Source organism: Aquarana catesbeiana, linkage group LG03, assembly GCF_042186555.1.
Source record: "Aquarana catesbeiana isolate 2022-GZ linkage group LG03, ASM4218655v1, whole genome shotgun sequence".
Classification (NCBI taxonomy): domain Eukaryota; kingdom Metazoa; phylum Chordata; class Amphibia; order Anura; family Ranidae; genus Aquarana; species Aquarana catesbeiana.
In genome coordinates this window covers 304,605,771-304,621,757 of record NC_133326.1, presented here as the reverse complement: position 1 = coordinate 304,621,757, position 15,987 = coordinate 304,605,771, and the positions used below count along the sequence as shown (strand labels likewise).

Sequence of the window (15,987 nt, the reverse complement as noted above, 5' to 3'; positions counted from 1 at the left end):
TTCGTGTCTTATGTAGCAAATATTTAATGTAGTAACTTAAAACCCCTTTCACACATACAGTATGTGGTCCCATGTGGTAGGTACTTGTTAATGTGCATTGCATTAAGGAAGCCTATTTATTTTAATGGGCTGTCAGAACCACATCAGACCCAAAAGTTTACCCGCACCAGATTGTCGATATAGCACACCACAATGTACAGCAGTGCATTACTGTGCATGTAGTGCGCTTCAATGCAGGTGCATTGCCTAATAGCGCCACAATATGCTGCAACAAATACTTTTCTCTCTTATCATTTGATGTTGGGAATTTTTTTAACTGTGCTTTTGCTTTCAAATTACTCTTTGGAAAAAAAAAATCCTTCCCAATCTACATAGCAGCTCTCTTCTGGGATTTACTGGAGGATTAACAGGTAACTGAATTTACTGGGGTACAACCAAACCAGGAAAATCTTTTAGTGAACCTACCTTTTATTTGAATAAGAGAGATGATGGAATACTTGTATTAGCTCATAGGAATTCTCACTATTTGCTTTGCATACCTCTTCTGTATTAAAGCATAGCAAGTCATGAATAAAAAAAATCTAGCTTAAATAAGAAGCGGTATAGAAATTTTGAATTCTAAATGAGTACAACTGGGAGTGCCACTTAGATGTGCTGAAAAGTAAGGGATCAGATGACCTCTAGTAAAATGTACTGTATGTTTATCGCTGTGCATAATCATATTAGAATTTAAGGAAAATAATTTAATCCATTTTGGAATAAGGCTGTAACATAACAAAATGTGGATAAGTGAAGCGCTATGAAAACTTTCCGTATGCACTGTAGATGAGTCACAAGAGTTACCATGGGTTTTTTGACTCTCCACCACTGGAGCCCAGTAGGTTAACAAAAACGATATCTTTTATGCCCAAAAACTGAACTATTGAGACTCTTGCAGTGCTCATCACACTTATGCTATATGTGCAAATAATTATCCAATTTTTATCACTGAATTGGTTTTAGTTTGGTGTGAATCAAGTTTTCTTTTTTTAATTATGATTATAAATATCCTTTTAGATTAACGTTTACAGATATGCTGACAAGGGAAAAGCATTGTGGTTTGGAAGGGCGGGTTAGTGGTATTTTATTGAACCTATTGTCCACTGGGCACATCCAGGCTTGGTTAATTAAACTCTGGCTACTGGTGATGACACAGTACAGTGTGAAGCCATTTGTATTTCATATCTTTGACTTTTTACCCTGATCTTATCCTTTTGTTTCCACCTTTTGCCTTCAAGCAATTAATCATTAATTTTAAAATAGTCTTATTGCAGCAAGTATTAGATTACGCTGATTTATCACTCAATACCAAGAATCCTCTGCTGGCGCAACATGAGATTAGAACTTGTAAAAACATGCACTTTTCTTACAGCCTAAACCTCTTTTTCAGCGGCTAAGTATAGAGATGCCACCCAACCCACATTTTTAACTTGATTAACCTGTACACAAATCATCGCTTCCCAAAATCCCATTATGTTCTATCATCTCTCATTCCTCTCATCCAATACTTCATTTTTTTTGGTGCAAGGTATAATTATCTTCAATTGAACTGGCGTATGTTTATTTCAGTTAAATGATCGTGTGTGACATGATGTACCCTTTTTGACCTGAAAAGACCTGTGCACAAAATTTTAATAAAATATGCTCTAATGTGTTAAGTTCTATTTTTCATAAATATCTAAAGTTAGTCATTGTTAATAACTTTAACCACTAAGCCACCGCCCACCGTCATATGACGGCTGGACGAGGCTTCTGTTGTTCTGGGAGGACGTCATATGACGTCCTCGCCCTCCCGAGCCACTAGGGGGCTGCGTCACTCGGGACCCGGTGCGCGTGCCCGGCGGCCGCGATGTCCGCCGGGCACCCGCGATTGCCGGGTAACAGAGCAGGAGCGTGGATCTGTGCATGTAAACACAGATCCACGTCCTGTCAGAGAGGAGAGGAGACCGATGGCGTGTCCCTTGTACATAGGGACAGCGATCGGTCACCTCCCCCAGTCAGTCCCCTCCCCCCACAGTTAGAATCACCTCCTTAGGTCATACATTAACCCCTCGAGCGCCCCCTAGTGTTAACCCCTTCCCTGCCAGTCACATTTACACAGTAATCAATGCAATTTTATAGCACTGATCGCTGTATAAATGTGAATGGTCCCAAAAATGTGTCAAAAGTGTCCGATGTGTCCGCCGCAATATCGTAGTCACAATAAAAATTGCAGATCGCCGCCATTACTAGTAAAAAATAAATAAATAATAAAAATGCTATAAATCTATCCCCTATTTTGTAGACGCTATAACTTTTGCGCAAACCAATCAATATACGCTTATCGCAATTTTTTTTTACCAAAAATATGTAGAAGAATACATATCGGCCTAAACTGAGGAAAAAATTTGTTAAAAAAAAAAAAAAAAATTGGATATTTATTATAGCAAAAAGTAAAAAATATTGTGTTTTTTCAAAATTGTCCCTCTTCTTTTGTTTATAGCGCAATTAGGGATGAGCCGAACACCCCCCTGTTCGGTTCGCACCAGAACATGCGAACAGGAAAAAAGTTCGTTCGAACATGCGAACACCGTTAAAGTCTATGGGACACGAACATGAATAATCAAAAGTGCTAATTTTCAAGGCTTATATGCAAGTTATTGTCATAAAAAGTGTTTGGGGACCTGGGTCCTGCCCCAGGGGACATGGATCAATGCAAAAAAAAGTTTTAAAAACGGCCGTTTTTTCAGGAGCAGTGATTTTAATAATGCTTAAAGTCAAACAATAAAAGTGTAATATCCCTTTAAATTTCGTACCTGGGGGGTGTCTATAGTGTGCCTGTAAAGGGGCGCATGTTTCCTGTGTTTAGAACAGTCTGACAGCAAAATGACATTTTGAAGGAAAAAACTCATTTAAAACTACCCGCGGCTATTGCATTGCCGACAATACACATAGAAGTTCATTGATAAAAAACGGCATGGGAATTCCCCAAAGGGGAACCCCGAACCAAAATTAAAAAAAAAAAATGACGTGGGGGTCCCCCTAAATTCCATACCAGGCCCTTCAGGTCTGGTATGGATATTAAGGGGAACCCCAGCCAAAATTAAAAAAAAAAATGACGTGGGGTTCCCCCTAAATTCCATACCAGACCCTTCAGGTCTGGTATGGATTTTAAGGGGAACCCCGCGCCAAAAAAAAAAAAAAAAACGGCGTGGGGTCCCCCCAAAAATCCATACCAGACCCTTATCCGAGCACGCAACCTGGCAGGCCGCAGGAAAAGAGGGGGGGACGAGAGTGCGGCCCCCCCTCCCTCCTGAACCGTACCAGGCCACATGCCCTCAACATTGGGAGGGTGCTTTGGGGTAGCCCCCCAAAACACCTTGTCCCCATGTTGATGAGGACAAGGGCCTCATCCCCACAACCCTGGCCGGTGGTTGTGGGGGTCTGCGGGCGGGGGCTTATCGGAATCTGGAAGCCCCCTTTAACAAGGTGACCCCCAGATCCCGGCCCCCCCCCTGTGTGAAATGGTAAGGGGGTACATAAGTACCCCTACCATTTCACGAAAAAAGTGTCAAAAATGTTAAAAATGACAAGAGACAGTTTTTGACAATTCCTTTATTTAAATGCTTCTTCTTTCTTCTATCTTGCTTCATCTTCTGGTTCTTCTGGCTCTTCTGGTTCTTCTGGTTCTTCCTCCGGCGTTCTCGTCCAGCATCTCCTCCGCGGCGTCTTCTGTCTTCTTCTCCTCGGGCCGCTCCGCACCCATGGCATGGGGGGGAGGCTCCCGCTCTTCTCTTCTTCTCTTCTTCTCTTCTTCTTTTCTTCTTTTCTTCTTTTCTTCTCTTCTTCTTCATTTTCTTCTCCGGGCCGCTCCGCAATCCATGCTGGCATGGAGGGAGGCTCCCGCTGTGTGACGGCGCTCCTCGTCTGACAGTTCTTAAATAACAGAGGGGGGCGGGGCCACCCGGTGACCCCGCCCCCCTCTGACGCACGGTGACTTGACGGGACTTCCCTGTGACGTCACGGGGAATGCCACAGGGAAGTCCCGTCAAGTCACCGTGCGTCAGAGGGGGGCGGGGTCACCGGGTGGCCCCGCCCCCCTCTGTTATTTAAGAACTGTCAGACGAGGAGCGCCGTCACACAGCGGGAGCCTCCCTCCATGCCAGCATGGATTGCGGAGCGGCCCGGAGAAGAAAATGAATAGGAAGAAGAGAAGAAGAGAAGAAAAGAAGAAAAGAAGAAAAGAAGAGAAGAAGAGAAGAGCGGGAGCCTCCCCCCCATGCCATGGGTGCGGAGCGGCCCGAGGAGAAGAAGACAGAAGACGCCGCGGAGGAGATGCTGGACGAGAACGCCGGAGGAAGAACCAGAAGAACCAGAAGAGCCAGAAGAACCAGAAGATGAAGCAAGATAGAAGAAAGAAGAAGCATTTAAATAAAGGAATTGTCAAAAACTGTCTCTTGTCATTTTTAACATTTTTGACACTTTTTTCGTGAAATGGTAGGGGTACTTATGTACCCCCTTACCATTTCACACAGGGGGGGGGCCGGGATCTGGGGGTCACCTTGTTAAAGGGGGCTTCCAGATTCCGATAAGCCCCCCGCCCGCAGACCCCCACAACCACCGGCCAGGGTTGTGGGGATGAGGCCCTTGTCCTCATCAACATGGGGACAAGGTGTTTTGGGGGGCTACCCCAAAGCACCCTCCCAATGTTGAGGGCATGTGGCCTGGTACGGTTCAGGAGGGAGGGGGGGCCGCACTCTTGTCCCCCCCTCTTTTCCTGCGGCCTGCCAGGTTGCGTGCTCGGATAAGGGTCTGGTATGGATTTTTGGGGGGACCCCACGCCGTTTTTTTTTTTTTTTTTTTGGCGCGGGGTTCCCCTTAAAATCCATACCAGACCTGAAGGGTCTGGTATGGAATTTAGGGGGAACCCCACGTCATTTTTTTTTTTAAATTTTGGCCGGGGTTCCCCTTAATATCCATACCAGACCTGAAGGGCCTGGTATGGAATTTAGGGGGACCCCCACGTCATTTTTTTTTTTTAATTTTGGTTCGGGGTTCCCCTTTGGGGAATTCCCATGCCGTTTTTATCAATGAACTTCTATGTGTATTGTCGGCAATGCAATAGCCGCGGGTAGTTTTAAATGAGTTTTTTCCTTCAAAATGTCATTTTGCTGTCAGACTGTTCTAAACACAGGAAACATGCGCCCCTTTACAGGCACACTATAGACACCCCCCAGGTACGAAATTTAAAGGGATATTACACTTTTATTGATTGACTTTAAGTATTATTAAAATCACTGCTCCTGAAAAAACGGCCGTTTTTAAAACTTTTTTTTGCATTGATCCATGTCCCCTGGGGCAGGACCCAGGTCCCCAAACACTTTTTATGACAATAACTTGCATATTAGCCTTTAAAATTAGCACTTTTGATTTCTCCCATAGACTTTTAAAGGGTGTTCCGCGGCATTCGAATTTGCCGCGAACACCCCAAATTGTTCGCTGTTCGGTGAACTTGCGAACAGCCAATGTTCGAGTCGAACATGAGTTCGACTCGAACTCGAAGCTCATCCCTAAGCGCAATAAATAAAAACTGCAGAGGTGATCAAATACCACCAAAAGAAAGCTCTATTTGTGGGGAAAAAAATGATAAAAATTTAATTAAGGTGCAGTGTAACATGACCGCGCAATTGTCATTCAAAGTGCGACAGCGCTGAAAACTGAAAAATGGCTTGGGCAGGAAGGGGGTGTAAGTGCCCTGTATTGAGGTGGTTAAAGTACAACTTAAGATTCTTGTTTGACAGTCTAAGCAAGTACCAAATCCAGTTACTATGTAATGCTCAAGCTTTTTACATAGTTACATAGTTAGTTTAAAAAAAGACACAAGTCCATTTAGTTTGGGGATCAGCAACCTGTAGATCACGATCTACCAGTAGATCATGGAAAGGTGACTGGTAGATCGCAATCTGGGCTTGCTGACCCACCATTCCAGAGCATCAAACAGAGTGCAATGCAGAGGAATTACTTGGGAGGCAAGAGCCATATAAGCCGATGCCTCCTCTGTAGTGCTGGCTTCTGTCTCAAGTGGAGTGATACCACCTGCACTCCACTTTTTATCCCGGCTAGTAGTCTCCAGAGTGGTGCCAGCAGCAGAAAAAAAGAGATCTTTGGGTCGGTGTGAAGCAAAACACTGGGCATATTAGTATAGGGCTGCTTTCACGTTGATGTGCTGCGGTTTACACTCACCGCGGGTGCAGTGCAGAGTACCTGCAGCTTTTCTGCGGGTTGGCTGCTATTAGCCATAGACATCTATTATATATCCTGCTGTACCACCCCCAACTTTACGTGTGAATGAGCCCTAAGGGTGCCGCTGCCAAATGCAACTAAGGGCTCATTCACAAGTGCAGCAGGCACGGCTGCTCCCCTGAAAAGTGATCTGAGTGTGTGTTGACAGGTGATGAGGAGGTGATATATTGCCTCCTCACCATCTGATTTAAAACCACGATTTCTATGCAATGCATGCACTTGTGACATGGTAATACGGCAATTAGAGGTTTAAATCAGGTCTGAGGGGGCGAAACTGTGCCCGGTGATCTTTGACTGCTCCTATGTTGTTCAGGTAGATCTTCACCTTTTTTAAGGTTGCCTACCCCTGATGTTCAACCAAAAAAATTTAAAAATACAATCCCATATACACAATCCTTCACCCACAGTTAATCCAGAGTTGATAAAGTAAACATGAGAGGCTTCTTCTTCTCCAACTGAGCAAAGTTCTATTTTTGAGTCTTGCATGCTCTCTCTCCCAGACACTGCAGCACACAGCGGGAGGGTTTCAGTAACAGAGTCAGTTCTGCCAATCCAGACAGCAGAAGGCAGGACTAATTGTGGCCAGGTGCTGATTTTCAAATTGCAGGCTTGTGTGACTAAGCAGTGATAGTGCTGATGGCCACATCTCTGCAACCTTTTTACTTTCCACTGTAATGCAAGAAGGCACAGCTCACATTGCAATTCTGCTCTGAATTCAGGAGCAGTGGAGCATCATTGCCACACCATTACAGGAAGCTGCATTAAGTGGACTTAATGGCAATGCTCAACAGTTATATATGGGACTGTGCAGAGGGCCTATGAGAAAGCTGTACATGCAAATGCACTTTTATAATTAAGAGCTTCAACACATTTTTTTTTTTTAAATGGGAGGTCATAATTCTACTTTAATATTTCTCCAGGACCCCCTATGCCAAATTAAATCAATGTAAGAGTTCAGATAAAGCACCACCTCACCACCTGTAAGTGAAGCGTGCTATTGTAGTACCATTTTCCAAATATAATACACCTATATTCTGGTTTCAAGCATAGAATTTTAGTCCACTTAAAAAAAAACATAGAAGGGCCCCTGTGTTATTGAAGGAAGGGTCAGTAACGCTTATAAAATATTAATTTAGCCTTGATTTAGCCTTGAAAATTTATTAAAACAATGTTAAAGCGGGACTTTATGACAAAATTAAAAATGGGTATACAGGTAGGAATTTTAATGCAGAAGAGACATGCTTAATTTGTTCTGCCTTAAAGTTACTGATCTGCCTGTCTGCCCTTATACAGCGAGCTGCGCACATGCAGCTCACTGCACAAATTCGGCAATGCAGAATCTGACTGAACTCCCGGCATGATGTAATCTCTGCCCAGCCAGTGAAAGCACCCTGCAATCGAGACCTGGAAGCCGGTCACCTAAGGATGTTCACGGCAGGGAAGGGATCTCGGGGATGCCGCATCGCTGGAGCCGAGGTGAGTATAATTCCACTTTAATATTTCCTTATGGACAACAAACATTTTGCTACCAAACCTATTTTATTTTGCTACTCAGAGCTACTGTATATAAAATATTTTAATTTTTTTATAATCCAGATCAAAACTCCTTTGGTAGGTTCTATGGTTCACTTCTCTGTGCATGCCAAAGATTTTTTTTTTAATTGTAAACCGTATAAAACTTGCTCAAGGTCGAGGCATGCAGTGTGACAACATTCTAAAAATAACACCATGTATTTCCGTTTAAAGAAAAACCTTGGTGTAGGCTTTATAATAATTAATCATAATTGCATTTTTCAAATTACTGAAATGTTCTGTTCTGCTGACAGAATATGGTCATTTGGAAATAAATAAGCTTTTGCTTTGTTTAGGCAAATCTTTTTTTTTTTAATGTTTTCTGTTTATAAGTTTAGGTCATAGTAAATATTAATAAAACTGATAGAATGCCATTTGAATGTATTTAATTTTATTTTGTCTTAAGCAAAAACAAAAAAATCTGATTTGAAAAACATAATTCTGATTCTTAAATAATGGCTAATTGTAAACTTTTGTCACTGCTGATTGCATCTTATAGTTGTTCTCTATGTTTGTTTTCAATTAAATTAAAATAAAGCTGGTGTTTCAAACTAAGCATAGATTGCAAAACTATACTGTATAAGCAGAGGTTACTTTTCTTGGAAAAAAATCAAAACAACTGGTAAATAGAGTAATATAACTAACAATATACAGTAAAATGGAGCTTGGCAAAACTTACTCCAGCTCTAGAGATATTCTGTTGGTCTCCTGTCACAGAACGAATAGGGAGATGGGACAAATCTGGACCTTTACAGAAAATTTTCCACCCACAGCTTTTTCTTCTGTACAGGCTATGTACAGCACACGGATAATGCTACCACAACTTTAAAGTGGAGTTCCACCCAATTTTACAACTCTTCAGCATCTCTCACTAAACTGTGCACTGTAAACAAATTGGATATTTTTTTATTTTTTTTTCTCAGCACCTACTGTATATCTGCTGTATTCATTTTTCACTTCCTCCTCCCTGGCCGCGGCCCATCGCATCATTCCCTGTTTGCAATGCCTTTTGGGAAGGGGCGGCAACTTCCTCTGAAACTACCGTTGCTATGGAAACCCGACCTGAAACCTATTACACTGCTTGTGCTGCACTGAGCATGTGCGAGATCTTGCAAGGATGAGATCCAGGAAGAAATACAGTCTGGCTTCAGATGCCCACACTTAAGATGGCCACGGCCTGCTGTAAGTTTATAAAATAACAAACTACTGCTATAAACTAACAAAACAGACCTTAATTTACAGACTAAATTTACTGGAATACATTAAGCTTGTGTATTATAGGGGTATTTTTATTTAAAAAGTATAATTTCGGCCGGAACACCACTTTAAGGTAAAATCTAGATTTGCATATGATGATCTATATTCTTTGACTATTAAAGAATATATTTATGAAATTATAGTGTTGATCTATCCCTTTAAATCCACAGAATACATCACTCATATACATTTTATATACAATCATACTCAAAATATTTCCACAAATAGTAGTAAATAGAAACAATAAATAGTCCACGAGTGAAAATCAATGCTTGTAAAGTCCGTGATATAACTTAAAAGTTTTTGTGTCATAAAGTTGTGCAGCAGTGTCATCCAAAAAATGTGACCACTTCAGTGTTCCACCACCTGTGCATACACCATCTCCTTGATGAATATATTTGCTCTCCTTTGTATGAGGTCTTCAGAAAATCAATAAGATATCGTAACTGGATCAGCACAGAATGCAGCCTACTCATCCTTTAAATCCACACCAGTTTCATCCAATGTATAAAAAGTCACCCAGTACAAGGAGGAAAACAAAGGAACGTCATAGTGAAGATTTGCCATAAAACTAATACTTAAAATAGGTACTCACAAAAGTTAATGCAGAGTCACACATGTAAACCAATCCACCAGGTGAGTATGATGACATAAGAGCCAAATTCTGCCCAAATGTTTAGGATTCAGCTTTAAATGAGCATTCTTTTACATTATTTTTCATACTTTGAGTATGCATTTTCATACAGAAGTGTAGTTCAGGGGGTAGAGAGGAAGGTATGCAGATTAACCACTGCGGTGTGCCTTAAACTGACACCCATTTTTTACATGAATAAACTTAGGAAAGTTGGGACAGCCTGCTTACTTGCTGTATTGCTTCAATTGAGCTATTAGACATTCAACTATCCTTTCATGGGTAAAACATCTGAAATGAAATTATTGTCACATTAAAGGTTATCAACTCTTATGTTGTTTATTTACAAGTATGCTTCCAGTGTTTTTCTATAATTCTTTACTGAATATTAATGCTTGGTCAGAATCATTATATTAATAAATGATGGCTGTGCTTTCCAGAGAGAGGCATGCAAATATGGAATTTCTTGAAAACCTTTCCATATTTTTCTTCCTGGTTTAGATAGCTATGTTGCTGCTTTTTTAAGTGCCAAGACCATGAAGTAATCTGAAATCCTATTAATCTTGCTTCAAGGAGCCTGACAAGTTTAATGGGAAAATCCGATAAGTATCAGTCTGTGAGGATGGGAGTGGACTTTAATGTAAATACTTTTTTCCTGAATAGCCATAATGAAAACATGGCTGCTGAAACCGCTCCTCTGTAAAAAAAACAAATATATCTGGCTTTGCAATTCATGTTTCATACATTTCATGTCATTGAAAACTATGTGTTTTGTTAAGGAAAGAATAGTATGCAGTTTTAGGGAAAATTTGCTTAGACTTCTACAGACACTGATCCATGGTCAGGGAGCAGCACAGATTCATTAGCTGAGTAAGTGTTTTATTATATTACTCTTGATTGGCAGGGCACACGTCTGAAGGATTAGGAGCAACTTCCTATTAGCTAGCCAGGCAGAATTGATAAGAGAGAGGAATCCAGACCATCTGTAAATGAGACATTATTATTGTAAAGCCAGCCATACACTATTGTATTTTTTGTTTTGTTTTTTCTTTTCAACTAGCGGGATGGAAAAAAAATGGATTCCTCCAGCCACACAAAAAAAGATGGATAAAGGAATCCCCCCTGCCAAGACATTGTATTCTGACAGCAGCTTCCCCTACTGTCATTAAACACTGGTCAGTGGGTGCAGCTGCTAATTGATACGTTTCCAGTTCGTCCATGTGACAAAAGTCAATCATCCCTGCTGAACCCGGATGACTTTCAATCAGTGTATGGCCAGCATAACACTCTAGTCTGCATGGCTCCCTCAGATTTGCAAAGTAATTGAACTGTTTAAGAGCAATACCCTGTAATGGTGTAGAGAACCAGGCCTCCCAAAAATGCTGACCCCAATTCCAACTCCCTGCCTAGTACAACTCTATGGGGGGGTCCTGTTAACATGTAAAAACCACAAAATTATTGCTTCAAAGTACGGTATATAAAAACTCAATAACAAAAATGTAATGTTTAGCATAAAAAAAAGAAATAAAAATATGTGCATTTATTATTATTTCCTTTAAAGGTGAATTTAACATTTAGTCAGTCAATTTTCCATGTTTTGTCAGTAAAAAAAAGTCATCAGGGGTTGGCAGCCTTGGTGGGGACAAGCCAATGGCACTAATGCTGTGTAGACACGGCCGGATTTTCCGATGGGAAATGTTCGATGGGAGCCTGTTGTCGGAAATTTAAACCGCATGTAGGCTCCATCGGACATTTTACGTCGGTATTTCTGACAAATAAAATTTAAGATCTGGATCTCAAATTTTCCGGCAACAAAATCCGTTGTGGTAAATTCCGATCGCGTGTACACAATTCCGACGCACAGAGTTCCACGCATGCTCGGAATCAAGCAGAAGAGCCACACTGGCTATTAAACTTGAACTTTTTCTCGGCTCGTCGTACGTGTTGTACGTCACCGTGTTCTTGACGCTCGGAATTTCTGACAAGATTTGTGTGACCGTGTGTATGCAAGACAAGTTTGAGCCAACATCCCTCGGAAAAAAAACATGGATTTTGTTGTCAGAATGTGCGATCGTGTGTACACGGCATTAGTGATCTGACATATAAGCATATGCATGTGAAAATAAATATTATTTACTACAGTTTTTTAATATGATCATTGTATAATTGGGGTTGTTAGATGGCTATTTACTTACCTTAAAACGGAGTTCCGCCAAAATGTTTTTTTTAAAGTCAGCAGCTACAAATACTGCAGCTGCTGACTTTTAAAATATGGACACTTACCTGTCCAGAGAACCTTGTGAATTTACAGCCTGGTTCCCTTCTGCGAATGCGCGAGTCACGCTGCGCGTCCCCACTGGTCCCTGCTGTCTTCTGGGACCTGTGTGTCTCCCAGAAGACAGCGGAGGGACGGAGGAGGGGCCGGACATGGCGTAGAGCTGCGGAGCCTGCGGTGATCTATGCTCGGAAGTGGGATAAAATACCTGGATTAGACAGGTATCTTCTCCCCCCTCCCTCCTGAAAGGTGCCAAATGTGACACCCGAGGGGGGGAATCCGAAAAGCGAAAGTTCCATTTTTCGGTGGAACTCCGCTTTAATGGATCTTTAATTTGCAAAGTGACTAATGGTAAAGTGTTTGGTGTCTACTTTGAATACTCAAATATATGTGGGGAAGCAAAAGCGTTAGCACATGATTGATTAACTTAAAGTGGTGTTCCAGCCGAAATTATACTTTTTAAATAAAAATACCCCTATAATACACAAGCTTAATGTATTCTAGTAAAGTTAGTCTGTAAACTAAGGTCTGTTTTGTTAGTTTATAGTAGTAAAATAGTAGTAAAAAAGTTTGTTATTTTATAAACTTACAGCAGGCCGTGGCCATCTTAAGTGTGGACATCTGAAGACAGACTGTATTTCTTCCTGGATCTCATCCTTGCAGATCGCGCACATGCTCAGTGCAGCACAAGCAGTGTAATAGGTTTCAGGTCAGGTTTCCATAGCAACAGCAGTGTCAGAGGAAGTTGCCGCCCCTTCTCAGAAGGCATTGCAAACAGGAAATGATGCAATGAGCCACGGCCAGGGAGGAGGAAGTGAAAAATGAATACAGCAGATATACAGTAGGTGCTGAGAAAAAAAAATATATATATATATATCCAATTCGTTTACAGTGCACAGTTTAGTGAGGGATGCTGAAGAGTTGTAAAAGTGGGTGGAACTCCACTTTAAAGTATAACTAAAGGCTTAAGCTGGGTACACACTACAGTTTTTTTTTGGGTTGCACGAAAAAAAACTGTCAGCTCTGGATGGAGCTGCAATACTAACCATGCGGGGTTAGTCCAGCAATCTCCCCCAGCTGAGGGGGGTCGGCCCCTCTGCCAGAACACTCCAATCAGCGCTCTCTGCCACTGGCTGAGCTCGCTGCTTGGGGGTTGGTCGGCTGCTGGTTTTCCAGCATGCATGTCCGACATACACATGGGCAAAATGTCAGCTGTTTTTTTTTTTTTTAAACCGGCAAATGTCTCCCAACATTCTTCCTGTGTGTCTTCCCGGGGCTTACGTTTTGAATAGAGTGGAGAAAGATTAGAACACCTGGCAGTTGTGTTTTTTTTTTTTTTTTTTTTTTTTACTGTCTGTATGCCCAGCAGGGGGGATTTGCTTTCTCTGTTTGTCCTGTTTACCTTTAACACTGGAAGTGAAAGTAAAAGAAAATCAAAAATTTTTGGTTGTCACCTGAAAGTTAGCTAGTTCTAGTGACCCTTGGGACAGCCAGGGATTCCCTCACTTTGGAGTGGTTTCCTCTCACTTTCTGTTTTGGCTAATTGGGCAGGAAGTGAAGGGAAATCTCCTCAATGGAACACAGCTAGAAAAAAAAGTTAACAGGGGTTATAACCCTCCCTTACTCTATTCAAAATACTACTTTAGGTGATTATGGTTTCATCTTTTTATGAGGTTTTGGCGAACATTTACATTAATAAGTAAACAATCTCTATTTTTTTCGGGTCCATCAGCCCGACTTGTGACAACTTGTCTCTAAGAAGATCAGTTGTCCATTTTTCCCACTTGGAATGGTCTCTCTAAAAATTAGCAAATATAAGAAATTTACATAAAGTGCTTTTGATTTTTTTATTTTATTTTTTTACTTTGTTTTTAGCATGGATTTTACAAAAATATCTTTGTTTTGTCTTGCAGATTGCTGATTTTGGACTCTCTAATCTCTATCATAAAGACAAATTTCTGCAGACATTTTGTGGAAGTCCACTTTATGCATCACCAGAGATTGTAAATGGGAGACCGTATCGAGGTCCTGAGGTAAAGTATATATGCTTTATTGTTTTGCATTGTAGGTTAAGTGTGTGATGTGGATGGTTGGTTGTCTTGTTGTATTATCACAGGAACATGAGATAATACAACATTACTGAAGCACTGGGCTTCTTACATCAGTTGGTGTAAGATGTTTCCAATGTTCTACAGGTAAGCTGCGTACACACTATGAGAAAATCGAAAGAAAAATTCTGTACAAGACACGATCGTTCGATTTTCGTTTAGTGTGTACACAACTTTCGACCTCTGATTCAGAATTTCCAAACAAATATTTCCATAGGATCAAAGTAGAAATTTTTTCTCGTACGTGAACAGAACGAACAATTTTCGTTTAATGTGTACTGATTTCGTACGAAAAAAATCCGATCCAAAAGACTACGTATGATCAGGAACAATAGACACCAAAAAAAAAAAGCCTTTGTCGTACGAGAATTTTCGTACATTATTTCCTTCCTTGGTTCCGACTTGCTATGAAACATCGAGAAAAACTGGGTGATCATTCGCCCGATTTTCTTATAGTGTGTACCCACCTGTAGACTGCAGCTGTTACAGAAACAAAATATTTTGTTTTGTTTTTTGGAAAGATACAGAAAACTCAGAAAATCTGATGTTTGTTGTATATTTAAGGATAATAAACAATTTTAAAATAGCTAAATTACAGTTAAAAGTTTTCCTATGTAATTTTCAATACTCATATTTGTTATTCATCCATCTAAGGGGACTTATTAGGTTATGTGTTCAGTAAGTGGCCTGTGCACTCTCTTCTGTTTTTATTGCAGAAAACAAAGTGTTCAGAAAAGGAAAACACCTGCAAATTAGATGCTTGACAGAGGATGTTATTTATGGCCCATATTGTAACATTTAACATAATATCTGGCACGTAACACCTAGCAGACTTTGTTGACCTCTCCATTTGTTATCCAATTTTCTATAATTATACAGAAATTTGTCACCCAGACTATGAATGCTGAACAGTGTGTTGTCACACTGGGGGTCAGGTAGACAGGTAGTTGGGTGGCGCTAATCTGTTGTCATGTTATGCATTGGCACAAATTACAAAGTTGGAAAAAGTAGAAAGGTCCTCAAAATCATTTAATAAAAGGTAATGTTTACACTTTTGCTACTATCACAAAATAATATATCATTATTAGGACTCAAAGGAAGGGTGACACAATGCAGAAATATATTAAAATAATGGCAACTTGGACAGTTAAATGGCAAGTGAAATTGAATGTTTATAAGTGTTTCTAGGCTGTGTTAAGGGGAATTAACAGACTTAAATTTTTATATATAGATGTACAACTGATCAGCTGTAAAAAAAAAAAAAAAAAAAAAAAAAAAAAACAACTGAACATCTTCCTGGTACAGTCATATTTCCTATGTTTTTGTCTCTTTGCATGCACAGAAAATTACCTGTTGATCTTACCAGACGTCCACAACAAACTCTGCTGCACTGAAATCCCAAGCAGTGTTATCAGACCTGACTGTGTTCTCCCCTGATGGACTACAGAACACTCCTCGATGGGAAGTCTTCTGTAGTACAGCAAAGAATACACTGGGCTGATAAATTTGCTTTGGATTTCGGTGCAGCAAAGGCACTGTGTTTTCAGTTTAAAAAATTTCTAGCAGATTAAAAGGTATTTCTCTGCATTGTTTTTAAAGGGATAAAACACAGGAAAATGTGCATGTATTGCAGACATGTATTGAATATTCCTGTATTTAGGGTGTAACATATTGCTGTGCACCAACCCCCTCACCCACCCCCGTGACATTTGAAATTAGACTGGCTGTGTGGGGCTCTCCATGCACAGCCACGTCATTCATTCACAGTGATCTGACAAGCTTGTTCTCAATGGACTGCTAGTGTACCAATTAACATCCTCGTA

General features: G+C 40.7%; 1 protein-coding gene across 1 annotated transcript in view; it reads left to right on the top strand.

Moving 5' to 3' along the window:
- Positions 1 to 15,987, top strand: part of NUAK1 (NUAK family kinase 1) — a 163,553-nt gene that overhangs the window by 123,670 nt on the left and 23,896 nt on the right. The window contains exon 5 of the mRNA XM_073620257.1: positions 13,970 to 14,089. Coding sequence (XP_073476358.1) covers positions 13,970 to 14,089 — 120 coding nt within the window. The remainder of the gene's footprint in view (positions 1 to 13,969; positions 14,090 to 15,987) is intronic.